At 44.1% G+C, this 27460-nt stretch overlaps 1 protein-coding gene across 1 annotated transcript in view; it reads right to left on the reverse strand.

The window, feature by feature from the left end:
• LOC139333438 (intermembrane lipid transfer protein VPS13B-like) overlaps positions 1 to 27460 on the reverse strand; it is a 319141-nt gene that overhangs the window by 40122 nt on the left and 251559 nt on the right. Inside the window, exons 39-46 of the mRNA XM_070965843.1 lie at positions 26216 to 26418; positions 24681 to 24897; positions 22324 to 22508; positions 13639 to 13835; positions 11746 to 11927; positions 10978 to 11198; positions 10737 to 10868; positions 5342 to 5503 (exon numbers count right to left, since the gene is read on the reverse strand). Coding sequence (XP_070821944.1) covers positions 5342 to 5503; positions 10737 to 10868; positions 10978 to 11198; positions 11746 to 11927; positions 13639 to 13835; positions 22324 to 22508; positions 24681 to 24897; positions 26216 to 26418 — 1499 coding nt within the window. The remainder of the gene's footprint in view (positions 1 to 5341; positions 5504 to 10736; positions 10869 to 10977; positions 11199 to 11745; positions 11928 to 13638; positions 13836 to 22323; positions 22509 to 24680; positions 24898 to 26215; positions 26419 to 27460) is intronic.

A 27460-nucleotide genomic window follows, 5' to 3' on the forward strand; every position in this document is an offset into this window, starting at 1 on the left:
CACAAGCACACTTGTACTTCGCTACTTGTGAGGACCCTCGCTGACACAATACGTTCCATATCCCTTTACCCCAACCTTAACCGTCACAATTGAATGCCTAACCTTAGCCTAAATCTACTTCTAGCTCTAACAGCTCTTTGAATTTGTGAGGATCAGCCAAAATGGCCTTACTTTCCAAAATTTCCTCACTGCTATGTAGCAAGTAAAAGCAAAAACACGCATGCACACATGCACACGCACGCATACACTCATACCAAATACCTCCCTGTCATGCCTGCTTCCAACAACACGGCCAAACTAACCACACACTAATAGTCCTGGGCTGCTATCTCCAGCACATTACCCCTGGGAACCACACGCATGCACACCAACACAACACTGACAGACATATGCACATGGACCAATACCACACACACACACACACACACACACACACACACACACACACACACACACACACACACACACACACATGCAAAGACACACGTCTAGTAAGAGAGAGGGAGCGCTCTTCTGTAGAAGCCTGCTCCTGGAGTAAATTACAATTTATTCAAATTGTGAATATTCCTTGTAGGCACTTAAAAAGTCCTTCCCAAATCCAGGGGGCTTTTTACGCCCCTCTCCCTGCTAACCACACTAACCACAGGGATTTCCATCAGCTCGGCTGCATCCTGTACCAAGCAGCCAGATATTTCAACCATCCACACCCCACCACACGCCATAGCCCTGAAAAACAGCAGGGTGGGGACAGTGAGTGTGTTTGTGTGTGTGTGTGAGACAGATATAAACTATGCTTAATTACACAGAGAGTGTGAAGTACACATGACCATCGTGGAGTTTTTTTGATCGATGAATCAACCTATCTGTATCTGTGTGTTGCTCTCTCTGATACAATATATAAGACAACAAAAACATATAAATGGGGAATATTGTGTGTGTTTATAAATTCTTTACCTTGGCTGGTAAATGCTGGGGTGTGAAGGCATGCTGAGCCTCAAAGAGGGAAACTAGACTGAAAGGTCTGACAGACTCCAGGCCTTAGGAAACATTTTATCTGTGTGTGTGCGTGTGTGTGTTCGTATGTTCATTTGTGGGCATAATTTGATCAAGTGTTAGACCACAGTGGGCTCTGAGGACGTGACTGCCTCAATCGACCCTTTTAATGCATCTTATGGTCATGAGTGACAGCAGAAACAGGGGGGTTGAAAGAGTGGAAGGGAGATGGAGAGAAACAGAGGTGCAGTGAGAGGGAGTGTGACCTGAGCTGAGGTTCACATTTCACTGCAAAAACACTCCGCTTGAGAGTTCTTCTGAGAGAAGTGACAGATATTCAGAGGTATGTCAACACTGTGAGAAGTATACACTGGTTAGACCACTCAGGATCACACACATTAAGCACTCTTTCAGAAATGGACACACAAAGGCACACACAGGAGATTGCAGGATTTTAAATATGCCTCCCCGTTTTAGTTCAAGTTGAAATAACAGCAGGCCTGTTCAGTTAGGAAGTTCTGTCCTCTCTCCTGAATCTTTCTGACTATGTCTATGGACGTGCAATAGCAGATTAAGACAGGATTAAATGACTTAATGCACGATAATAAAACATAGTTGGCAAATCTACTCAGCTATGCTTGCTTAATGTTGGTCATGCATCATGAACAGAGAGAAACGGGGAAGGTGGGAGAGACAGCAAGATAGCGAGTAGACACATTTTTGGCTGTGCTGCCACTGTAGCGTTCTCTATGCCAATCTGTGAGAGTTAACAACATGGCTCATCCTTTGCCCCTGGCTTCCCTTTTTCCAAGTCCTCCTGTATATCCTCAAGTAGGCCTGTACAGTATCTCCCTTGACAACTCCTTGCTACCCTCATTTTGACTTTCTCATATTTCCCTGTCCATTCTGCCTCCATCCCTTCTTCTTCACTCCCACCATCTCCCTCTGTTCAAGATGATCTCATGTCCAGTGAGTTCTCAGGGGAGCCAGAGAGAGAAAGGGGGACAGATTACTTTACAACAGCAAATTAGTAGCTCTGGCTTGTGTGTGTGTGTGTATGAGTGTGTGTGCCTGGGGACAGGTCAGCTGGGACACACACATCATACCAGAGCCATGAGGACAGGCTGATGGCCTGCCTTCTGGACAGGCCCCAGGCCTCCCAGACAAGACAAGGTTGGCCATGAACAACAGGGGTGGGGAATGTGTGCTGTGTGTGTGTGTGTGTGTGTGTGTGTGTGTGTGTGTGTGTGTGTGTGTGTGTGTGTGTGTGTGTGTGTGTGTGTGTGTGTGTGTGTGTTACACAAAGTGGGGAAAGGGGGCACAGTTGGGAGGCAGAGACAGATGAGCCCTGGACAGAGTGATGGCACTAATGGTAGTTTGGTGGTTAAGAGGGCTTGGAAGACAGAATTAAGGGAGGAGGAGCCATGACCTCATGTCAAGAGAAGACAGTTTAACCAGGGCTCCTGGCAGAGCAATGTGACAAAGGATGATGTATGGAAATTAAAAAGGTACACAAAACAACCGTATGAATCTAAAAGAAAAGGTACTGGTGTGAGCAAAGAACAGACTGGACCAGGCCAGATGTGGAGCAAGGCTTGAGGGGTAGTCCAAGGTCATGATCCCAAATGAAAGGACAGCACTTACTGGGGTGTGACAGAGATATAAAGGACAGAGTCGCCTCCTAGTCATAGTCCAAGAAAGAACTGGATAGCCAGGCGGAGGCCAGCAGCAGGACAAGCCAGACAGGACTAAAGAGCTCAGCCAGCATGGTCGTAAACACCAGAACATAGGGATATGCTAGGGGGTGTGAGAAAAGGACAGGGACAGGGCTGGGAAACTGTGTGCTGTTGTTGGAGACTGTTAAGAGGAAGGCACAAATGTCCAAGTGAGACCCCCAAAACAGCGTGGGGGCCAGAGACTGTCCAGGTCTGCTGATCTCATCGAGCTGATGGAGGTGAGGCATCAGGAATAAAGAGAGCACTGGACCGAGCCAACATCAAGGGAATATTGTGCAGCTATGTTTTCTAAACTATGGCTTAGGGTGTGTGGCCTGAAATTGGTTTTGGCCTGCGTCCGCTGGGTCCCTACAGTGCATGGCAAAAAAAGACAGAAAATACTATACACAGCATTAGCATTTCCGCAGTATGAATGAGCTAATTGCACTGTGGGTCCCAAGCTGAAAAGTGTTTACTGATGTACTTGGAGGGGTGACAGGATTGGGGAATGGGGAGGGGATGAGGGGATGTGAAAAAAGTACAACGGGAACAAGATTTAAACATCATTATGAATGGAGCTCAGACAACATGAAAAGAGTTAAAAGCTCAGGTCTGCTGGCTGGACCAATGCGAGGACAGAGCAGACAGTTGACTAGACACAAATGTCATCAGAGTGTTGAGGTCTATCATTCAAACAACCAGCACTGTGGCCTGCAGCGTTTGGAGGCAGCTGCTGTTTAACATGGTTATTCAAAGTAAAATGAAAGAAAAGAATGGACCATTATGAAGGAAAAAGATGAAGATAATGGGAGAGGTTTAGGGGTTTAGAGATGAGGGAAGTGAGGACAGAATTAGGAGATAGGAGATGATAGGTTTAAAGTTCTGGTAAATGTACAATAACAGCACAAACGGAAATAATCAAATGTCTAATGCAGGATGGGACTTGAGGTTGGTAAATAACAGACTAACAGACTAGAGGTCAGGGGTGAAGGGGAAGGTCCTGGGGTTGAAGTGGAGAGCAGGCTCACAGATAGAAAAAGGAAAGGTTGCTTTGGAGAGTGGAGAGGTCTGGGGAATGATGGCTCGTGGTGATCAGAGTTGTTTTAGACACTCCAAAGCAACATGGGACTGAAGCAAAACAGCACAACCACTTATACTCAGTCTGGACACTGATTTGTAAGAGCTACAAAAACACACTAGCAGGACCAAGTAACCATTAAAGAAATACAAGCCTTTCTCTTATCACTGTCACTATTTTTATAACCCCAAAATGTAATTAGGAGTGTGTGCTACAATTTGCTGAGGCGGACACATTGGCAGGCATTTTATCATCAAGTTCAATAAGTTAGCTGAGTGCTTTTGGCAAAGTTGTACTACTTCTTATTTATCTAGTTTCACAAATCATGTTCATCTTGAGAACACATATTTCATATACCACAAACACATGATGGAATAACACATGACAGAACCATCTTGGAATCACATTCTTCATCTATGATGACATTTGGCCCACTCGGACAATCTTTCTTCCAAAACATCCCTGAAAATACAGAGGTCATTTTGACTCACTGCTAAAATGAGATGTGGTATTCGCTGTGCTGATATGCCAGATTGCCACTCTCCAAGAGTGTGTGTGTGTGTGTGTGTGTGTGTGTATGTGTGTGTGTGTGTGTGTGTGTGTGTGTGTGTGTGTGTGTGTGTGTGTGTGTGTGTGTGTGTGTGTGTGTGTGCGTGTGTGTGTGTGAGAGAGAGAGAGAGAGAGAGAGAGAGAGAGAGAGAGAGAGAGAGAAAGAGTGAGGTAAGAGCACAGATTAACCCTGGTCCATGATTAATACAACTTGACTTACTGACTTACTGTGAGCAATTATGGCCATGTCTTTTCTCAAGCTTGACTTTCTCACACTCGCTGTGGAGCACATGGGGGTCCTGAAACATGTGTGCACCAAACACACACACATATGCCATATATCGCCAGCCCACCCTCCACTCAACCTCAAAACCACAAAGGGTTAAATATAATCAATCTTCTTTAACAATGCTGTCAGGGCACTGTCTGAGAGCTCTGACAGAAACACACAGACAGTGGCTGCACACTGACGAAGGCCTGTCCAGTGTGTCTGTGTGTATACCTCTGTGAGCCTGAGGACACAATTTGCATGCTCAAGTCAATGAGTATGAATTTGTACGTGTAAGCCATTTTCTATACATTGGTATGTGTGTGTGCACACATGTAGCACATCTGTACTCACTTGTTTGGTTCAGAATGTGTGTGTGTTTGTGCAAGTCCATGTAGGTACCATCTGTGTATTGTGTTTCTTTATGTGTACAGAGCACAATCCAGTATATGTAGATGTGTGTGCCTATCTGTGTATATGTTCCATGTACTTATATTGAGGATGCATTGATGTATTTCTGGAAATACTGTGCATTGGTGTGCTAAAGTTGCGTGTGTGTATAAGCATGCATTTGTGCATCTACTCAAAATTCCAACCAAAATCGCAAGGCTGCGGGCCATCAGATATTTCCAGCTCCTGGGCCATGTACTTACGTATATATGAGAGTATGTACGTGTGTTTGTGTGTGTGCGTGTGTGTGTGTGTGTGTGTGTGTGTGTGTGTGTGTGCATGTGCTACCTGAGGGGACTTGTGGGATCTCCAGCTGTACTGGTGGCTGTGGAGGCTGGCCAGCAGCACGTTCTCGTCTGTGTCCACCTGGCCAAAGCGCAGTGTCTCGTGTGTGTCATTACAGATCACATAGTGGCTGTAGACCAGCTCGTCAGCCTCCGGGTTCCCATTCTGAGAGAAAACAGAGGGTGAGGGTTGAGGTAGCAGGTATAGATGGATGAATGGATGAAGAGAGGGAAAAAGAAGAGGGGTGACATGAGAAAGAGCTTTTGTGACTAGAAAATATAACATAATAAGCAAATATTCTAGGTATGTGTGTTTGTAATGGGTGTATAATGTACAGTGTGTGAAGTGTGTATAACCACAAATGCGGGTATCCATAATGTAATGTAATGTATGTAGTCTCAGTCTTAAAGATGTAGATCTTGGTGGTGCAGCTGTCAGCCAGTGGGAGAAAGAGATGAGTGAGATCATCTGTGGGAACAACACAACCTCAACAGGGGAGCGAATTATATCACAGTATGACAGCTACCCAGGCTGAAGCAGCTTAGATTGGGCTTCGGGGCTAAATCTACCCCTTGGTCCCACACAAAACCTCCAGCAGGCATCTCGACTTTTTCACATCCTTCTTTAAACAGGCCTCGAGATGTCAACTCATTTCAAATGGCAAGTCCGTTTGAGTATGCACTGTTTTTCCAAATATTTTCCCAACGCTTGGAACAAAGTGGGCCTTTAAGTAGGCATTCCTGGTAGTAAGAGTCATCAATATATTGTGGTTTGTTGGGAGAAAACAATATGGTGGAGTAAGGCCCACCTACAGCAATGGGTCATTGAGAAAGCCTCACAGAAAACTCCAGTCATGCGAGCCGTACAGGGATGCTGTCCATTCTTACGTCACTTTGCATGCAAGAGCGAAGAGCTCACTGGCCTGCTATTGAAAACACTGGTTTAACAGGGAGCGGGGAGTGTGTCGAGTCTCCTGCATACAGGAATTCAAACACACAACTTCAGAGCAGCACACAGTGTGCATGTGAGTTGGATAGTTAGTGTGTGGGTGCAAGTGCATGTGTAAGTTTTACTTGAGCTCCTTCCAAAGGCTCTTAGGCCCTGATGGGATCTCTCCTGCACACCCCTCCCTGACTCTTGACGCACATGACTGTGGTTCAGACAACTTCTCAGTAACTACTCAGCTATCCCTACTGAGAGGGACCCCAGCGTGCTGCGTATTTTTAAATGGCAGGGGGCTGATGGTTGATGGTTAAAAGAGGCTGGCAGTAAAAGCCTGGAGTTTGACTGCCAAGCACGTTCAGGGTCCTGGGGTTGTTGATGCTATTGAAAACGGATGGGAAAGTTTACACCATTAAAAAGAACACTTGATGATAGATGTGTGAGAGAGAGGTAGAGAGAGCAAAATATAGACGGGACAGCTGCGACGGTTGGTTCAGTCCATTCCAGTTTTATAGTGGAACACTATCTGTGCTCCCTTTCGAATGTGACACTGCGATTTACAAACTTCCTGCTGCCATCTTAAGATGCCATTGCTAAACCCACTCTTTGATGGTATCGTCTTTCTGCTCCGATTCATGAGGCAACATGATACACACATCAGAAAAGCTCCCTGCAGTAATCATAATCACTCTGTCTATCCAGGGACTTTAAGTGGACAAATATTAGGACAAAGATATTTAAACAGTCAACACATCTTCCTTGTTAAAGAGCACAGGATGACAGCTTCTTCTTCAGACGCAGTCCTACCAGGAATCAAAGTATCCATTTCACTAATCCACCCAGATACTATTACTTTAGTTTTCACAGAGTCTAACCCAGATCTGCATGGCAGAGTGGCATATATATAAATGGCAAGGTACAGTAAAATGTCTGGAAAACAGATTGTAAATAATGACACCCACTCAAGAGAAACACTCATGAAACATGACACCATGAAGGAGATAGTGAAACCTGTAAAAGGGACATAATGAAAAAGTGATGAGTTCTACAATCACCTATATATTCCTCTCTAGATGACCCTCACCCTCACATCTGCTCCTAACAGGAACCTGATCTCTCTATCACTTTCTTTCCGGTTGCGGAGGAAAGCAGAGAATTGTTCAAACATGGGAGAAATGGGGGAAAAAAAATAACAGGAGGAAAATTCCTGTTGTCTCAATTGCACATGTAACAGCCTGTGAACGTTCTGTGAGAAGGCAGAGTGAGTAAATACTACTGGGCTTTTGTGTGGCTTTCCACCAAAGCCACTTCCCTGGGGTTAGGGGCTGGGGGGAGCAAAGATTGAAAGTGGGGCTGGGGACTGAAGATTGAGAATTGAGACATGGGGCCTGAGGTTAGGCTGGAGGGGGGCTGAGGTTGGGGCCATATGGGGCTATTGAGCAAGGAGAAAAGGCAAAAGAAGAAGAAATTAAGAAAAATTTGATTTTTTGATTTTTTTCATCTTCGTGACTAAAAATCCCTCTAACAATGAAAAACACTATAGTTTCACCTCAGTTTCCTTCCAGTTTTACATATAACAGCATCACTGAAGATTAACTTGACCTCAATATTGAACAATCTGCCTGCCGACAGAACTGTTAGTGGGGACTTGATAAAAGGTTAGAGATAAAGGAAAGAAGCAAAGGGTAAGGATGAGGAGGCGAGTCTGCTGGCTCTGTGACATACTGAGTAGTATTATAGATGGAATATAAATTCATATCAATATTAATGAGAAGTCATAAGACATGTGTCCTGATGAATGCCAGAAAGGTCTTGATGCTGATGTGTCTTGTATCCGTGTCGTTATCAAGGACACATTCCATGTTACCGTGTATATCAAACAAATTATGGCTACTATATGAGAATAAATTGCAACCATATACCAAGAAATGTCTTTTATTTCTATTTATTGCTCTGCATCTGGAAGCGCTCCAGCTGCTCTGGCTGTGGTGGTCTGGTATGACCATGCCTGGGTTGTGAGGTTTCAATTGTGTGGTAGTTGAGGAATCTTCTCCGCAGTTCAATGCCGACCCTATAGGCCACATCACAACATGCCTGCCTGCCAGCCTTGACACCAGGAAACATGAAAATCACTGATACAATTACACACGTTAGGATACATCCTTCTGTTGCGGAAGGACGGAGCCTGTTAGCGTTTTCAACTGCTCGCGATTACGTTTTCAATTAGAATCAAGTTTTTCTACGCATGCACTTTGTGTGCACGAGTGTGTGTGCGGAATGTAAACCTCTATCAGATCAAAGACACATTTTCGTTTAACTGGGCGGTCCTTTACATCCATCCCTATAGTGCAGCACACCACCAGGCAGCTTGGGATGAAGTTTTCTCACCATGTACAAGATTTCCCAAAAAAGGAAAATGACAATCCTTGATTGGAGTCACAGCATTCTCTGAAGAGAACCAAATATTTAAGATCATTTTCTAAAAAATAGTCTTTTGCACTTGACCTCTGTCTACCCCTGACTGCAGAACTACCATACCCACATGCAGCACATTTGCCTTATAATTATGGTGTGTTTTTCCCTTGTGTTCAGCAAAGTGGTGAAGGCTGGAGGTAGTTAAAAGGTTCTGTACAAGTTACAAGGCTGCTGCTGCTGCTGCTGCTGTGTAGACCAATCAATACAGCAGGCTTAATCGTTTTATGAATCAATTCCATACCAGTGGACATGTAAATGCAGCCTTCAGGGTTTGTGTTTAAGTGTGACTGTGTCATAAAAGTCAAGACTGTGTAGTGTACAAGTGAAGAAGGATATTCTGTGTGTGTTCATGTGTGTGAGCACTGTATGCCTCTATTTCGAGTCTCAAGATACTGGGCAAAGATACCATTCAAAAAGCCAAACATATCACCCAATCAGTATCAGAAAAGCCTTGGCTGAGACTGTATGGCCAACAAATAACCTAAGTAATCATGCTTGGCATATTGAGTAAAAGCCCACCATGGATACCAACATATCCAAAACACTCCAGGAAGGCTGCAATATGGCCATTCATTACAACACCACCAATGCTCTAAAGTCTTATTTATGGCTAAATTAACCAGCAGAAATAGGGAACATTCACAAGCATGTGCTACATGATGCAATGATGAAGCCAAGGGTCAATTATGACCCATCATCCAACACGGTCGGTTAAGAGCTTTTGATGAGTCAATGATGCCACTGGGTGAAAACAAAGGTATTAAACCGCTTGCCAGAACAATCATTTTATAGTAGGTTTTCTATACAGCTTGCTTAATTTTATTTTCCACAGGTAAAAGACCACAGCTGTTCCTAGAAAAACACAAGCTATTATTTCTCTCACCTGGCAGCGAGAGTCTGCATGCATGTAAAACCATGAGAGCACTTCACGTCTCCAGAGGCCAGTATATGAGTCAGCACAGCCACAGCTGAGCCGAGCATAGCCATGATAGGGCATACAAAGCCAAAGAGGCCAGGGTGAGAGTGTGTGTGTGTGTGTGTGTGTGTGTGTGTGTGTGTGTGTGTGTGTGTGTGTGTGTGTGTGTGTGTGTGAAGTAGACAAGTGGGTGGAGGACTGGGGCCAGATGAAGTCTTGGCAGGTGTCACCACTCAAGTTTTACCGTGTTTTCATGGGCATCACTTCACACACAAATATCCTGGCTACCAGAGGCAGTGCTGAGAGCTGAGAACTGAGAGATGACGAGGACCATAGGACTACAAGCCCAAGAACAGACACACTGTAGCCTCTTAGTCAGACTTTACAGCAAACTGAAAGGCAGTTCCATCCTGCAAATTTTATTACCACTGGCATACTACCGAAACCATTCTCATGAAATCCACTTTGTTGTGAGTTTGTTTAGCTGATACTCCATCTGGGACAGAAAGACCGTCTTTCAGCATATTCTCTAAACATACACACATTTTCTAAGGATTTCCTCTATGGATTTACTAGCCTCTTGCTCCAAATATATGTAATAGCTATATGTGAGTGCTAGCAGTCGAGCAGCAGGGCAAGTCCCTTGACATCTGAAATGTCTGAATGTATCCCATTATTTAAATGTACAACTGAACAAGTCATCCTCCAATACTGTGCAAACCTAACTGACCATATCACTGATTACTGTGGTCACTTCAAATGTGCTTCTTCAAGCATCAGCGAAAATTTGGCTGGAGATTGCCCTTGTCTGTTTTCATGTGTGAAATCAACTATTTTGCTTCTGACATGAGCTGTAATTTAAAAAAGAAACTGACGGGTATCCTCACCTTCAGGACCCCTAACTGCTACATTAGTCCAAACTTCTGAAGGCAATACGAACAATTTATCGTTAAAAATGTGTGATTTCTGAGTGTCAATTCATGGATCTTGTGCTTCATTGTATTTCTTGGGGTGTGGTTAAAAATACAATGTGTTGCAGTCCCTCCAGCCTAAACTCTCTGGTACCTGGTGCCAGCTTTGGATGGCAGTGTCCACAGTGTGGATGGCATACTGGCTGATGTTGAGGAACACTGGGTCCACAAACACATTCACATCCAGTGTGGTGCTCTCAGGGCAGCAGGTGGCTGCGGCCTGGCCCTGAAAAACACAAGAAATCAAATTCTAAATTCACTTTCACTTTTCACATTTTCTGAAAAATGCAAAAATCTAGAAAGATGTAAAACCAACATAAATAGCTGAGCTTTACCTGTAGTACGCAAGGCTGGAGGAGCTGAAGGTGTGTTAGGTTTCGGTACTCCAGCAGCTTGCAGCCTAACTGGGTAGAAAAGCTGATGTCCTGACAGTGACGTGGTCCGGTGCTCCACTGGCGTAGGAATACCCGTGGCTCTCGAGCACCAATCACCATGAACTCCTGCTCCTGAGGTAGTTTCCTGTCTGGCAGGAAGGGGCGAAGTTGTCGAGGTGGAACTGGAGGAGTAAGAGACAACATCAAAACTGACTTCAAGTGTTTTAGAATAAAGAGGAATGACCATCCTGCCATCTGGGACTATGAGTCGAGTCAGGGCAAACAAAAATGACATACATAACAAAAGTATTGCACGTGTGCATCGCCGTGGGTGTCACACAAGAGGTCACACACAGTTCAATGCAAGTTAACAGAAATGTGTTTGGAGCTGTTTCTTATCACAGGACTGACATAATCAAACACAAAACTAGAACTGATCATTATAAATTACTGCAGCATGTTCAAGGTGAACCACTCAATGAATTAACTGACTCATTAGCTGCAGTTGATGATGTTAAATTTAAGGTTGTTAACGTGAATGACCATCGGTTCTGCGTTTGCTGCTACCATGATCAACTAAAAAACATGGAGAAGAAGGCCAAACCGTTTTTCTGCACAAATAAAACAAAAAGAAAATTTAAAGTCACTTTGTCTAACAGCTAGATTACACTGACTTCTAATGAGCCTGAATACTCAAACCTACTTATGACGGTGTATTCTCTATCCTACCTGTGCCCAGCTGTTCTAGGTGGTGGCAGAGGTGAATATCCAGCTGTGCTAGTTGTAGGGACACACCCAGGGAGGGGACAAACCAGGGTGCAAAGCAGGAGTCCACACGGGTGCAGGCTGCCAACGCCATTGGAGATACCAACTGATCGCAGGGCAGCTGGGACCCACTCTCACTATCCGAACTGGAGGGGGAGAGGAGATACAGTCAAGAAGTGCAGCACAAACTAATAAAGAAAAATATAAAAAGTATTAATTGAAGTCACTCTGTGAATATGAAATGATTTCATGTGGAAGTAATAATGGAGCAAAATATACGACTGTGATTCAGCCTCTGACAGCTTTAAGGGAAAACTAGCGAACGGTTATTGATTTTCAATCAAACTTTGTTTTGTAATATCAAAAGCATAGGCACAGCTGTGGAATAATGGCCAGAATAATTCTACCCGCTAATTAAAATAGTCTGATCCTTATTTGTAGCTGATGCTTTTGTCTCTTGCCCGGAGAGTTATAAATTGTGTGACATCCTCATCACAAAAGCTACAATTATTCAAACAAAAAGGAATGAAAATAGACAACGATGTGGACAGGGCCTCCTCGCTGTCCGAGGCTGGGAGTTTAGGTACATTATTACTGCCCCAGTTTCCAGCAGAACCTCTCCATGGACATTAATTGCATGTCATGGTTGATGATGTTGAATGGAAGGTAATTGAAGTGAATGACCATTTGCTCTGTAATTTGCTGCTACCATGATCCACCATAAAAACTCCAGCAGGAAACGCTCAAGACCTGAAAAACGCTGGTGCAGCAGAGTGCTCCTTAAAAAGATAAGCATCATATGTTGACAATTTTCATTACTTCCAGTTGGCAGGGCAGCCAAGTTATTTTTCTGGTGGAAACTAAAGTAAGGCAGATGAAACGAGCGAGTAAGGAAAGGGGAATCAATTTTGATCAAAAAAGACAAATAATTTAAACATAAAGGAACTGTAGTGTTTGGAGTATGATTGTAATGAAACACAGATGTATATTTTGCTTTACACTGTATCTGGTACTGTAGAGTTTTTTCTCTGTTTCTTCTCTTACATGTTTTCTTAAACCTCCCTTTCTGCTCCTCTGGAGCTCTCTAAGCCACACAGAATGTGGGCTTGGCAATTCTCTTCCACTAAAAGTTTCCTAAATCCCAGGAGGAAGTAAAAAGGGGGGAATGAGAAAAAAACAGAGAGTAAATTAAGATGAGGAAGGAAGGAGAAAAAGACAGAAAGAAATGAAAAATGGGTAAAGCACAGAAGATGTAACAGGATGCCGGGTGAGACATGAGTGCGATGAAGAGAGGAAGCAGCGGTAGCAAGAAGCCGGCAGTAAAGGCATGCTCTTTGAGGTGTTATGGTGCTTGGCAGGCCCAGTCCAACCCATCCCGGCCAGGCCAGGCCAGGCCAGGCCAGGCCAGGCCAGGCCTAAGAACTTATGAGCCAACCCAAAGGGGGCTTTACTCCTCTTGCTTCCCGTGAGCTTCCCCCCGATTAGATACACTCAAGGTAAGCAGGAAGGAATCCGGATGGGCCCTGACAGGCACTTGGTGTGCTGGGAAATCTCATTAGGTCGATCTGAACGCCTTCCAAGCCCGCTCCCTGCTCCTGCACACCAGATGTGGGGCGAGGGACACATTGCTAGCTCTTTGTGCTCGGCGGCCTGGGTGCGCTCTCTCTCTCTCTGCTTTGCCTCACACTGGACGGCACACGCACTGTACATCCACACACATATTTGCGTGTAGGCATACACACGCTCTCTTACAAACAAGTTCAGGCGTACAGACACACACAAACACACACAGAGATACCTACAGGCACAAAGTTATGGTACATAATATAGAACATAGTGCATGAAATTTTCCCTCACCTCTGCTCATCACCTCCCTCTCCGTTATTATTGAGTACTATCCTCCACAGGTCTGAGGCCACCAGCTCCTTCTGCTGGTCGGTGAGGCTGAGGCTGGGCAGCTGCAGCTGGCAGGGGCTGCTCTCCGAAAGACTGAACTCCCGGTATGGAACAAAGGCCTGCTGGAGCTCGTCCCAGTACTCCAGGCTGCATGGTACCTGGAAGGAAACACACAGTAAACATCTTCCTTACATAACTACCAAATACGCATTTTTAGTTTTTATGCATCTGCTCTATCCTCTTAAGGGTAGCAGCATTGTGAGTAGAGCAGTAGTAATAAGCATCCATCAACTCAGAGCTCTCTTAATGGCAAAAAAAAGGACTTTTTTACGATGAAAGCTAAAGGATTAAGGCCATGTCACAACATACATAAGCAGATGCTAAGTATGTGTAAGGAGAAGGAATGAAAATAAAGGTCTAAAAAGAGGTTTGTTGCAGCTGATTGCAGAGCAGCCTTTTTGATATTTGCTGAGTAAACACAGTAGGAACGATGAACAATGTCAAAGAGGATAACTCTCTGTATCTCTGTACTCTTGCTTATGCAAATCTTCATTAATATCTGTGGTTCAAACAAATCTCTCCTCCTCCTCTTCCTCCTCCTCCTCCTCATAAAGGGTCAGAGTGCTTCTGAACTAGATACAAACCAGTCAATAATGGCTAAATTCCAGTATTTACTTGGATCAAATCACATGAGCACAAAGGTCTAACATCATTATTTCTTCCTTCCTATTTTCCATACAGCCAGCTGCTGACAACCATTGAACTCAGACTAAAAATGATCATTTAGATTTGTTTTCTCTCCTGGAGAGCTCGGAGGAAATGTGAAGGAATTGCTCTCTTGGATACTTTAGAAGAACCCAAAGACACTGCATAACCAATGTGTTTCTCTGCCTTATAAGGTTACACTGAGCTTTTCAAGTGAACTCAAATAGTTACTGTTGCTGTTACAGCTCATCAGCACCATGTCAGAGAACGTCTTTATGTCAGGTTTTGCTGTAAAAATGATACTGTTTTCGACCAATGGATCAGATATTCCTTTCTTAAGGTGCTGGCTTTGCGCCGTCAAATGACAGCGGTGCTTTTATATCCCCCACTTAGTCCCCTTTGCAGATAAACACCAGTAGTGTCTTACTATTGTATCCCTCCGTTGTTCATCGCTTTAACTTGAGGCTCCACTCCACACAAGCAGGCTATTGTAACCGCCTCAGTGTGACCCTGATTACTCATCAGCAGTAGGATTACTGTAAGGCTTTGTTATTGCACAACAGGTACGACTTCAGCCCTGTGAATCCCCCAGTTACACATCAAGTATTAAGCAACTTCAGTGGTCTGCAGATCATCAACATTCATACTTAACTGACCCTTTCAAGTCACTGGGAATCCTTGCATGAGAGAAGGCATGAACAAGTGCTTTTTTATGATGTTTGTATTACAACCTTGAATTTTACTCATTTCAGACAAACCGATCTTTAATTTCTCATCTAGTCGGAAAAAACTACAACACTTTGACCGCAGACCACCAAAGCAGCGAGAGGACAACTCATCTCCATAACAACACAGCATGACCACAGCATAACTAAACACCAGGCCACTATGAGCTGCAAGACAGCCATTAGCATTGAAGTCCTGGAGCTGGCTCGGAGACTGAATAACAATCAGGTTATGTGAGCGTTCTCACATTATGTGATGACTGGAAGGCCTCATTCATTCCTCTCACATTGTGCCAAAATTAGCATAAATGTGTCTGGTGCTCCTGTGTGAACAAAACCAGGTTCTCATGTTCCCTCGACCACCTGCACAACTCAGCTACTGATGGATCAGTGGTGGCAGGGAGCTCTTAACAGCACACCTGAAGGATGCCAGGCAGGGAGACGTGTGTGTGTGTGTGTGTGTGTGTGTGTGTGTGTGTGTGTGTGTGAGTGTGTATGGGTGAGTGAGTGCATTTGCCAGCACACATGTGTCTGTGACAATCCAATTGTTTACCGGAGGTACAAAGCTCCCTGGACATTTACCAAACTCATGCAGCTGTCAACAAGTTGGTATGTGAAAAGCTTGGTGTTGACAAAATGTGTGTGTGCCTTCATATGTGTGGGACCGTATGGTTAGGGAGGAATGCATGAGGTAACCGTAGCTTACATCATGTATGAAATGCCACACAGGTCTTCCTGGAATCAACTTCTCATAATTGCACCTGACAGAGTGGTGCACCCGCAACCCCAGCACTGAGCCACCGAAGCGGAAACTCACCAAATCTCCACCGAGAGTTCCCATAACTGCGTTGCTAAAACACAGAGGGCGTTTTTTTTTGTTTTTTTTTTCACCTGTGATATTCTATACACATGACGGCATACAGAAATGAATATGTGAGGTACGTATATGGTACAGTGGAATAAATTTGCATGGTTGAATTTGCGTCACGTTCCCTTTGACTTGCAGCCCTGGCCTTGGAGGGGAGTGGAGATGAAATCGATAACCAGTTCAAAAAATGTAGGGATGATGGAAAAAGAAAGAAAAAAGTGAAGACAGGTTTTTTTGCTGTGTTGAATTGGATGTCTGGCACTGACTTTTGGGAGAAGGAGGCACCTGTGTATATGTCAAATGGATTGTGTATATGTGCTCTACTACAGTATGTATAATTGTACGTATGAAAGACAATATGCATGTATACATATGTGTATACACAGGTGTGCATATGTATGTGAGTGCATGATACAGTCTGGGCACTGTTAGTTTCCGCTGCCTGATTGTGTGTGTACCTTATCTGATAAACAACATGTAACCCTGAATAGCTGACATTCCCTTGGCTGGATGGCTCCAATATGTATTTTCTTCAATCGCTAGACAAAGCAGGCCTGCCAGCTAAGTCCGAGGGCAAAATACCCCATGAAGGGTTATCTTAAATGTTATCTTAATTTGTGAGTCAAGGTTCCATTTTGGAGGTGATTCAAATGCCTGGAAAGCTAACATGAGGACTTTTCAATTAGTTTAAATATTCAAAACTATTTACAAATATATTCAAATCCAGGACTGTTGGCAGCATTGTGTATATACAGATCTGATTTCCATCCCTGTCACCCGGCCCGGCTTCTGCCAAACCGCAAACTACAATTCTGCATGGACTTACTTTTCTGAGACTGATTGACCAATCACATTCTCTCAAAAGGTTAACCAAAGGCAGGCAGGCAAACTAAAGCAAATACGCAACATACAGAAATGATTTCAATTTCCATGATCAGCCCAGGTGTGATCACTGCAAAAGTTTAAACATGTCTCTGCAACTGAAGACTCCCCGAGCTCCCTTTGAGGCTGTGACTGCTGACATCCTCAGCCTTGTCTGCCATTACTGCTATTAACAATATCAACACTGCTATTAGGTCTTCTGTTATTTCACTGATGCCTATACGTCTACAAATTCCACTGCTAGCTACCTCTTATCAGCCAGCAGACAAATTGAATTGACATCAGCTTGAGCAAATGTTTACTCAGGATATGTAATGAAAATTGTTCTGAAAATGACTCCCGCTATGCTGTCTCAGGTGGGCTAATATACGTTAACATTAATCAGTGTGGAAAATCAGGAATAAGCCCACGCTGAGATCTTCACGCTTAACTTTTTTTTGTTTCTCCTCTGTAGCGCCAAACTTATAAAAGGGGGACTGGAGTTTTGGTGGATGAGGTGTAAAAACTCCAGATCAAATTAACCACATGGACAGTCTTTTATTTTTATAGTGCATTAGCTGTGACTAATGCAGGTCTGCTTGAGCGCTGTCCCACTAAAATAATAGTTATCTTGGCTAAAACACACTCTTGTTCTTTCTGGTTCAATGTGTCGCTCTGAATTGAAATACCCCACTGGCTCCCCTCAGATCTAACTCCCTACAAGAGGTTGAATAGAATTGGAGGAGAAGTGTGTAAAAATGTGTGCGCCATGGATGTGAAGCTGATGGTGGACCTGTGCTTCTCAAAATAACAACAATGACAGAAACAACAGCTGCAGCAGCGGTTACGGCTGAAGGTGGCTTCATGGTATCTGCCACAGGCCGGCAGGGCCATGATGGCAGATGATAATGACTGAGCCCTGCTGGAACTTTAAAGGATAGTCCACGGTGCCATGCACGAAAGCAACAGCAGGGGAACAGATGGTGTGAGTTTTTGATCTGAGCAACTGCCCAAACAGAGAGTGGAATTTTACACATTTGCATATTGAGAAAAGCTAGCATTGGTAAGAGGCGAATGCGTATGAGAACAGAATGTGTGACATTTGTTTGACCATATGCTGAGGCTGGAGCCCAGTTGTTGCTCTCTACTTAAACAAACTGCATCTCCTCCTCCTGTTCTCCCGATCTGGGGTCAGGCTGAATCATAGCTCCTGTGTTTACTCCCTGTTTCTCAGGCTTCAGAACCCCACAGAGAGGTGGAGGGAGGGGAAGACGAACGAGAGGGATGGAAAAAGAGCAGCGAAGACACCTGCTTATGATTCACAGAGCTGGACCACACGGCGGTGAGAAGGTGAGAATGAGTCACCTTCCTCTTTCCTTCTATCCCTTCATCACTTGGGCCCTCTACAGGTGGGAACCTGCGGATGCTCAGGCATCTGTCAGTTTTCAGCTGCCCCCCCCACCCCCCTTGCATCTTTCTGACATTGCTCCCCTTCTACTGCATGTAAAAACAGCACAGAAAAGCAATTTGACTTTGAGTAATGGAAGGAGGTTTGAATTCCCCCTCTGAGATACTGGAACCAGTTGGGAAACCACAACTATTTAAATGCAGGAAATCTTGATTTTATAAAATGTTAATATGATCTGCTCTGGGGACAGGCAAGCAGAATGGCTCAGAGAAAGACCCCCCCAACCCCACCTTCATCTATTCAGTGGAGTGGAGACAGGGAGCAAAGGAAAGGGGGGGGGCTGTTACAAAAGGAAGGAGAAGACAGAGGAGGAGGAATAGAATGATGGGATGGAGAAAATCTGGAAAAGACTCACTTTTATTTTGTTCACCTCACGCAATTCTTTTCCCCCTCCACCTGCTGGTAAACAGCCCAAAATTGGAAAAACATTACTGCCTAAATGATGGAGAGGGATGACAAGACAGCTCAATGCTAAATATCACTCTCTCTTTTCTCATTTCTTTTTCCTTCCCTATGCCTCTCACTTTACATTTCTCAAAATCTATCAGCCTCCATCTCTGTGTGGCCACATGGTAATTTTAGAGGCCTGAGAAATTATGACTGCCTTCTTTCTCTTTCTCTTTCCTACTCTCTCTCTCTCTCTCTCTCTCTCTCTCTCTCTCTCTCTCTCTCTCTCTCTCTCTCTCTCTCTCTCTCTCTCTCTCTCTCTGCAAGGCCTAAATGCAAAATAAATGAAATTCCTTTGGAACAGAAACTGAGCCATTACTGGTTTTTGGATTTTTATGGCTGCATTTCCGTTCTCTGTAGCTGGACTTTCTTTCTGGTCTTTGGAGAAATAAAAAATGAATTAATTGAGACTTTTGAAGTTCCGTAGGAATGAAAGCATAACCATTGTCTGCCAGAGGCTGAAATCAATTAAATGTGGGATCACAATGACTCTGGCTGATGACCAAGAGGTCCTGTTAAAATAACCCCCACGAACCCAACCCTGCGCCTCACACACAACTGGAGTAATGCTGTATGAGTGTTTGGACAAAAATATGAGGTAAGTAAGGAGGACTGTGTAACATATCAGTAAACGGATCCAATGTCTTATAATTACTTTACAATCACTCCTTTCAAAAAGTCCATGATACATGATACTGTTTTTAGCAGTGTTGACAAAATGCAACAGAGAAGCTTTCAGCAAATGATTTAAAACAGTTTAACTTACAGACTTCGTAAGTGATGGTTTTCATTAATGTTACCAACAATACCTTTGTTAACATGCCCACTGCTATAGCTGTCCAAGTGTCCTGTTACAGACATGTCTGCTGCAGGGTCTGGACAGGGCATTCACATGGATGCCACAGAAACACAAGCAGCAGAGCTAGGAGCCTCGTGACCCATGCCTCACTTACGGCCGGTGCAGTGGTTTCTATGAGTCACATTTCTATTTCAGATAGATGCTAACTAATTCTGCACAACTGCAGAGACACTTTCCTGAACTGTCAATAACAATGGCTCACATTTAAATACTTAGCTTTTATTGCTTTTCGCTACAGGCAGAGTATCTGACCCCACTGCGTCTCTTCCCCGCAGTGGTTTCAGTAATAGTTGGGTGCTCGGAGCCTCCTCTTTTCACCACTTCCCTTGTGGAAGTCTCATCACCTGATTCCTTTTAACAGACTTGTCAGAAGAGACAGGACCATGCCAGATGACATGAGTGGAGCAGAAGATGTGGAAACCACATGTTCATCAACCATTGGTTCCACATCTCATATTGTGTATTGCACTTACGCTCACACACACACACACACACACACACACACACACACACACACACACACACACACACACACACACACACACACACACACACACACACACACACACACACACACACACAGAGTATGTCTGCAGTCACAGGTTTCCATATTCATGCACAGACATAGACAGACGTACAGATGCAGGCACCCAACTATCTCCTCTCTGATATTTGATACTCCACGGTCCAAGTGCATGACAGATTGTGAATGGGAATCATATGAACAAGACATGCTGGAATACGTCAGCCAGCTTGTTGTATCTCCTGTCAGACCTTCATCAGCCTCTTGCTTCACCAGCTGGTGAAGAATCATCTCTCTCCCCTGGACTGGAGAAAGTGTATTTTCACACAGATCCTCTTACACACAGGCTCCTGTAAGCATTGCAGAAGACACCACCTCCCTCTGTGACCATCATTATCCATCCTTCTTTAACCTCCTCTCACTCCATCTCTGCTCACCTCTCTCTCATCCCGCTCTTCCTTCCTGTCAATCCACTCCCATTAACCACCCTCTCCCTATTCCAAGTCCGTCTATCACTACCTCTTCGTCTAACTCTCCCTCCCTTACACACCCCAGCTCCCTCTGTTCTTGACTGTAACTCAATATGCAGCCAATCAGCTAGAGGCTTTGGAGTTTTGGTCATTACAGACTTTACAGCTGTGGAGCCTCGCAAGGAAGCCAGACATCTGCAGCACCTTCCAATATCTTGTCTCTCCTGGGCTGACATTGACAGACAGAAGAAAACATCTGTACTGTAGGTGAAATGACTGTGGGAGTCCAGGAAAGAATCTGAGAAATAAAGGGAGGATATGGGGAGATGAGAAACTTCTGCTGCAGATGCAGTGAGGAAAGAGGTAACCTAACCCTCAGGCTTAAAAACGTCATTTAAAAGTCTTCATCAGTGGGCTGGAAATGTAATAAAACTTGCTACTGTAATTAATTTCAGGACAATATAATAGCATGAGGTTATAACATTATTTTGTAATAATACTGTACTTTGTATGGAAAGAATCAACTTTTAAAAAAAGTAAGACTTTACTTCATTCTAGTGAATAATAAAACTTATTACACCATGTATGCTTATTAGTTATTGCAGTAATGTAATCATTTTTAGACCCCCCTCATATTACATTTTGACAATAAAGCAGTCTCTAGACAAGATCTTCGCAGCTTCTACTTCTCAGTGTGACTTCTGAAGATCTTTACACTACATAAAATTGAGTTTAAAACCACAATACAAACAGAAATTAAAATAATATCTGACCAAACATAGCTAATACAAGCTGTGAAACTTTATATGAGTAGGAAAAGAACAGGGAAAATGTATTTGTTCAGGAACATCACTGGATTAAATGTAGCTGACAGTGGACATATACAAAAACATGTTTTGTATATTGTATTACCAGAAATTCCATTCCAAATAAGACTCACACTGACTATAGCTGTGACAGTGTCAGGCAATTTGACCTAAAAATAGCATATTTCTGTTCCAGGAAAAAAGAAAGATTATGGAGGAGGATGCGAAAGAACTTGAATTGGGACCCTGCTCGCCCTGGAGGATGATAAGGTGGAAAGTGAGGCAGGGGATAGAAAGGGAGAGGATGAGTGATAGGAGGAAAAGTGGGATGTCCTGTCCCCCACTGAGGCCCTGTAGACCCAGTAGCTGCTACAGCCTGCCAAATTATAACCTCATCTGGGGTTGGAGACACCTGGCTATTCACACCAGAGCATGCAAGATGACTTAAACAGCTGTCTGACCATGTATTACATGTTTGGAGGGACAGCAAGGGTCTCTGTCATTCAATAACACGTAGGATACGGGAGTTCTCATGACTTATATCGTGGGAATTTTACGGGCAGGCAGCCCAACTCCAAGACAGTTTATTTCTTTTTCATTGCAGGTGATGTTAAACAGTGAGCAGAGAGAGGGGAGTGTTGGCTCTCCTCTCAGTTTACTCTTACTCTCTTTCACCTTCTTCACAGCAGCAGGACTCCAGCAGAGCATCCAGATACAAGTGATGAACTTGAAGAGTGGAGTGCAGATCTCCACCAGGTGTGTCTCGGTTCATGTGTGTGGGGAACAGGAAGTGCAGGGCAGGCTATGTGTCCAGCGTGTGTGTATGAGAGTAGTGGAAAGACAATATGCATGTTCTAAGACAGTATGGGAGTGCAACATGCTAACATTTCTTCTAATCAAGAGTGTGTCTCTACCTGCAGGACATCCCCCAGGTCGGCAGTGCTGATCTCAGGGTCCTCTGTGGTGTTGAAAGGGACAGGAGTTATCCTGACAAAGGTAAGGACACGGGGTTCAGGGTACCTCCACAGCATCACCCCTGGGCTATCCTCCGTCTCGCTGTAGAACACCACCTCATGGGGTCCTGGCAGTCTCCGGGAAGCTGCAAGAACAGAAGAATGAACAACACTATCAGAATAACTTGTGATGTGCTAAGAGAACAAGAAACTGAGGCGAGGAAAATAGTTGAAAGAAAAGAGGAGAAAAAGACAAAAACAGGACAGCTTGTGTCTTTAGAGCAGATAAAAGACAATGCGACTGGAGAGCAGAGGATAAACTGGAAGGAGCCCAGGCATTTTATGCTTAACATACAGTAGATTACTACTCTACTGCTGTACATTCTTCAGGTATCATAAAACGCACAACCACACCAAGTTTCACAACAAGAAGCCTGTTTAAAGGCTTGACTGGCCTCCTTCAGCATTTTCACATGCTTGTGAGAGAAAGACACAGAGAGGCTGAAAATGACAGACATGCTGATTGTGAAGTCGAAGGCACGATAGCGTAGCATTCTTTTCACATTATGACATTAAGCTTTTGTGGCAAAAAACAAAACAAAACAACAACTTTGACTTGCATACATCTTCGGTTGATGTTTTCAAGTTATTCCTAGTTGTACTATGGAATCCAAACCCTCCAAAACAATATCTCCTAAAAGAGCACAGTCGATGTTTCCACGCTTTCACAATGTTTATATGTGTAAGAAGCCGTATATAAACAAAGTGACTGAGTAAACATTTTTGCTATTGAGTAAACAACCATTGATTGAACCATGCCAAGCACCTGCAAAAGCTGGATAACACTGGATCTAGATCTAAACTTCTGAGTGGTGTTTGACTCAAGTCGTGGCTGCTGTTTGGGATTCAAGTCCTTTGGAAAAATGTTTATTTGAAAAAAACAGTCAAGCAGAGAACTGCTGCTTTGTTTGGCCCCTGGGGGTGCAAACACTGAGAGTCTCTTTGTAGAAAACACATTTGAAGGGGCAGCGAAATCTGTCTGTGGTTAGTTTTTCCTTTTATGTGAAGCGGTGAGCTGCCCACTCGAAGGTGGACAGCGTATTGTTCTTTTGCGAAACGGGTAGATTGAAGAAAAAACACTTTCATGAGGTTTTGCTTTCATTCAAGTTAGCGTGGACTTAGAGAAAGTGAGACAGACAGGACCTGCTTCCACCCCTCTCTCCATCCATCTTTCATCTCCTCCTCTGTCCATCTATCCCATCCATCCCTGTGTCAGGCCCCGGGGGGCCACTCGTTGCTCTCCGTTCTCCGGGGCCCGGTTTTCTCTGGCTGTTGACAACATGTTGCCGACAGATTGTGCTCTCTGTTCTAGTTCACTACTGTACGTTCTCCTGCTTCAGCCAGCATATTAAATGCATCAAAGACCAGTGGAACAGTGTAACAAACAAAGACTCAACCACAGCTGACAGAGTGGACGGCTGGTCTACAGCCAGAGAGAAGTTTGATCCTCTGTGTATAATGTTCCTGTGTGTGTCTGTGTGCGCACACGTAGAGGACAGCACACACAAAGCACAAAGAGGGGGAATAAACAGCATGTTACTCAGAGTGGAACCAGGCAGACATGTCCGATGAAACTTCTTTCCACAGAGAGCTTTGATCTGACTTTGATTTAAGGCAATGTGTATTTTAAGTGACATCTCACTTTGGCACAAAGGTTCTTTTTTCAGTCAGTATAAACTCAGTTATGTGACTTTAGGAATGATTGACCATGGTTGATGTTCAACCTATGGATTCAGGGACCAGTGCTTACCACTGTTCCATCCTTTCTGAAAAGAAGTGAGCAGGAAAAATGAATGTTCAGGTAATATAATTTTACTCTTGGTTCCTTGATACCCCTCTGCATACTATAGTACAGTAACCAGTGATTTTCATAGATTTAAGCCTGGCGACACTATTACCAGCCACTTCTAACGTGCAGCTGTGGCTCAGGTGGCAGAGCCACTAATCAGATCACTGGGCCCTGCAGTCTACTTGTCAAAGTGTTCTTGGGCAAGATACTGAACCCCAAACTGCTCCAGATGCTGTGCCATCCGAGTGTGAGTGTGCATGAATGGTTATTGCTCCTGATGAACAGGTGGCACCTTGCATGGTAGCTTCTGTCACCCGTGTATGAATGTGTTATGTGAATAGGTGAATGCTGACTCACCAAAGCACTTTGAGTGGTCGGTAAGACTAGAAAAGCACTATGTTACCATCACTTTATCATTTACTGTTTGTCATTTCAGCATGGGATCAGCATGCACTGTACAGACATTCACCTGAGTCCTGGAGGTACTGAAAATGCCCTGTCCGCAGGTCATCTGAGCTGTGCTCTGTCCGAGGAGAGGGAGAGCCTGGAGGGGGAGGTGGCTGGGTGTGGCAGGCCTTGACCTTGGAACAGCTATCAAAGGAATCCCCTTTCTGGAGGTTTAGGTAGACCTGTAGGTGCTCCTCCACCAGCTTCAGGCAGTTCAGATGTTCCTGGCCCCAGAAGACCTGTTAAGACAGAAGCAGAAAGGTCAAAGACGGCTGGGAGAGGACAGCAAGTAAAGAGTGTAGGGTGGAGAACAAGAGGAGACAGAGGCATAAAATCAAAGTCAAGATGGAGAAGATCGGGTTTGAAAGACATAGAGTGATATAGAGGAAGTAAAGAAAGAAAGTTAAAAAACAGACTCCGATAAGAACAAAGCTAGACAGTGACACAGACTCACAGCTGATGGATAAAGACCTACGTCAACAATTACTCAACATTCTTTTCCAAAACAGGAAGAGAGGCAGTCAGGGTTACCCTCGTCATCACCCCTTCACATCCTTTCTAACATTACCCAACACAACCTTACATCCTACTTTCTTACCCGTGGCATTCCCCTTCCCATGCTCCATCAAAGCAGGTCTGCCTGGGGTTTGGACTAAGGAGCAGGAATCTCTGAGTCAAAAACTCTTCACACATGGAGCTGCCTGCCTGCTTGCCCGCTCCTCACTAACTTGCAAGGGTGGGTTATGACTAAACTCAAAAAACAGGAAAATTCGGGGATTTTTTTCCAGGTTTTTGGAAAGAGAGCACAAGAAGAAGGAATCGGAAGGAATTCCGGTGGTTTTTGTAGAGGACTTGATTAAAACACCACAAACGCCAATATTTACAGAGGGAAATGTATGGTTACGTATTAAGTGTTGAGTTGCGAGTCATGTTTCTGTTAATGGGCACGCAATAAAAGCATTGAGGAAATCATTGAAATACGGGAAAGGGGTAGGGGGTTCCCCCTGAAGAAGTAATGTGGAATAATACATCAGTAATTATGCATTCAGTTAGTTACATTGAAAGGGGGCTTTTCAGTGTGGACATTATGTAACTTCTTACAGGAAAACAGCACACATAAGATATAAGCCTAAAAATAGCCTTATAATATTTCCCCACTTAACCAGCAGATGTGACTCAAATTTAAAGTGGAATTACAGCATGCAATTCCCACTGTCATCACTTCAACTGCACAGAGGACAGAAGCCATGGCAGGGTGGACGAGGAACAGCAGATTTAAGAGGAGTGTGATGAGCTGTGCCTGTGGGTGTCAGCCTGTGAATACTGTAAGGACTAATTTGGAAACCAAAGGCACTCAAGCTGAGGTGACATTTAAGTGCGCAGCAGCATCACCTCGTGATTAGAGGCCGTTCTTCAACCCAAAGGGCTCAAGCCCTTGTGTGTCCTTGAGCAAGCCACTCAACTCTAACCAGGTGCAGAGGTGCTACAAACTGTAGCTGTGCTGAGTGATAAATCTCATGTTTGAGAATGCTGATCTGTAGTCATGCGTATGCAAACCTGCAGCAGGCCTCCCTTCAGGTCCAACAGCAGTTTAGGGGGGCCAGGCTCAGGTCCAGGACTGCCGCTGTGCCGACACCACCGAGCCTCCAGGGAAGTGCTGCAGGAGAACGGCCCCAGCAGGAGACGGCTTCGGTCCTTCAGCCCTGTCCTCACCAACACATCTTGAAGCTCCATCTGCACAGATGCAGCCTGAACTGCATCTAGGAAGACAGAGGGAGTAACAATGAGTGGAATCTTTAGCACAGGGTGGAACTACAGAGGGAAAACAAAGGGTAAAAGAGTTTAGACTCTGATGATGAATGATGAAGAAGCATTTCTCGGCAATGATGGATGAAGTAGGAGCAGTCACTAATCTATTGATTACACACTGAAAAAAAGAAGGAAGAGGGTTCAAACAGATGGGAAAACATCTCAAATAAATACTAGTTTCAAAGTGAAATACAGATATCGTTAATTATACATAAACAATAACACAAGTCACTGATGCAGGTGCAACTAAGCCAGATGAAAGTGAAACACATGAATAGTCCAACCTCAAAATTCAGCTGCATGAATGCTTGCCTCTGTGTTTTCACTAAGACTGGCTCTGTGACATCAAAGCCAAACATTCAGCACAATGACACCAACCACATCACTGGCCTCCAAACTGCTGCACTCATTTGATGTTATTAACATAAACACTTGGCTCTCTCAAATTCTATACTGAAATACGAATACAGCATGTCCCTGCCTTTGCCCTCATGTTTCTTTAATGGACTGATAACCAATAAATATTAACAATTTTGTTTTAAGGAGACTAGTTTGTACTGGAGGAAGTTATTAATTTAACAGGGTATAAGGTGACAGAATGATGGCAATTTTCCAATATTTGGGTCTGAGACTAAAAGCATACATCAGTTAATAAGAAGAACAGATGTGACTCCTGTGTGTCTCCTTGAACACAGGTGTTCTGGGGTCATGGTTACATCAATCTCAACCTGTATGGAGTCAAGTTCAAACTCAGTGTTTCTGTGATTTGGTAAACTAAAAGCTTTAGCAGACACGATGACAGTGAGAAAATGCTGATGGGATCCAGACAGAGGAGCCAAACACCCACTCATCCAGAAAGAACCAAAAGTAGCAAAAGCCCCAACTTAATAAGGACAGCATTCTCTGTCCTTTCCATTAAAACAGAGATGTGTCACTGTGGATACAGGCTGTCCTGAACCTGGGTTTTTGGTCCCATAAATCAGCAGACTGAAA

This window comes from Chaetodon trifascialis, chromosome 7 (assembly GCF_039877785.1).
Source record: "Chaetodon trifascialis isolate fChaTrf1 chromosome 7, fChaTrf1.hap1, whole genome shotgun sequence".
NCBI classification, from domain to species: Eukaryota; Metazoa; Chordata; class Actinopteri; order Chaetodontiformes; family Chaetodontidae; genus Chaetodon; species Chaetodon trifascialis.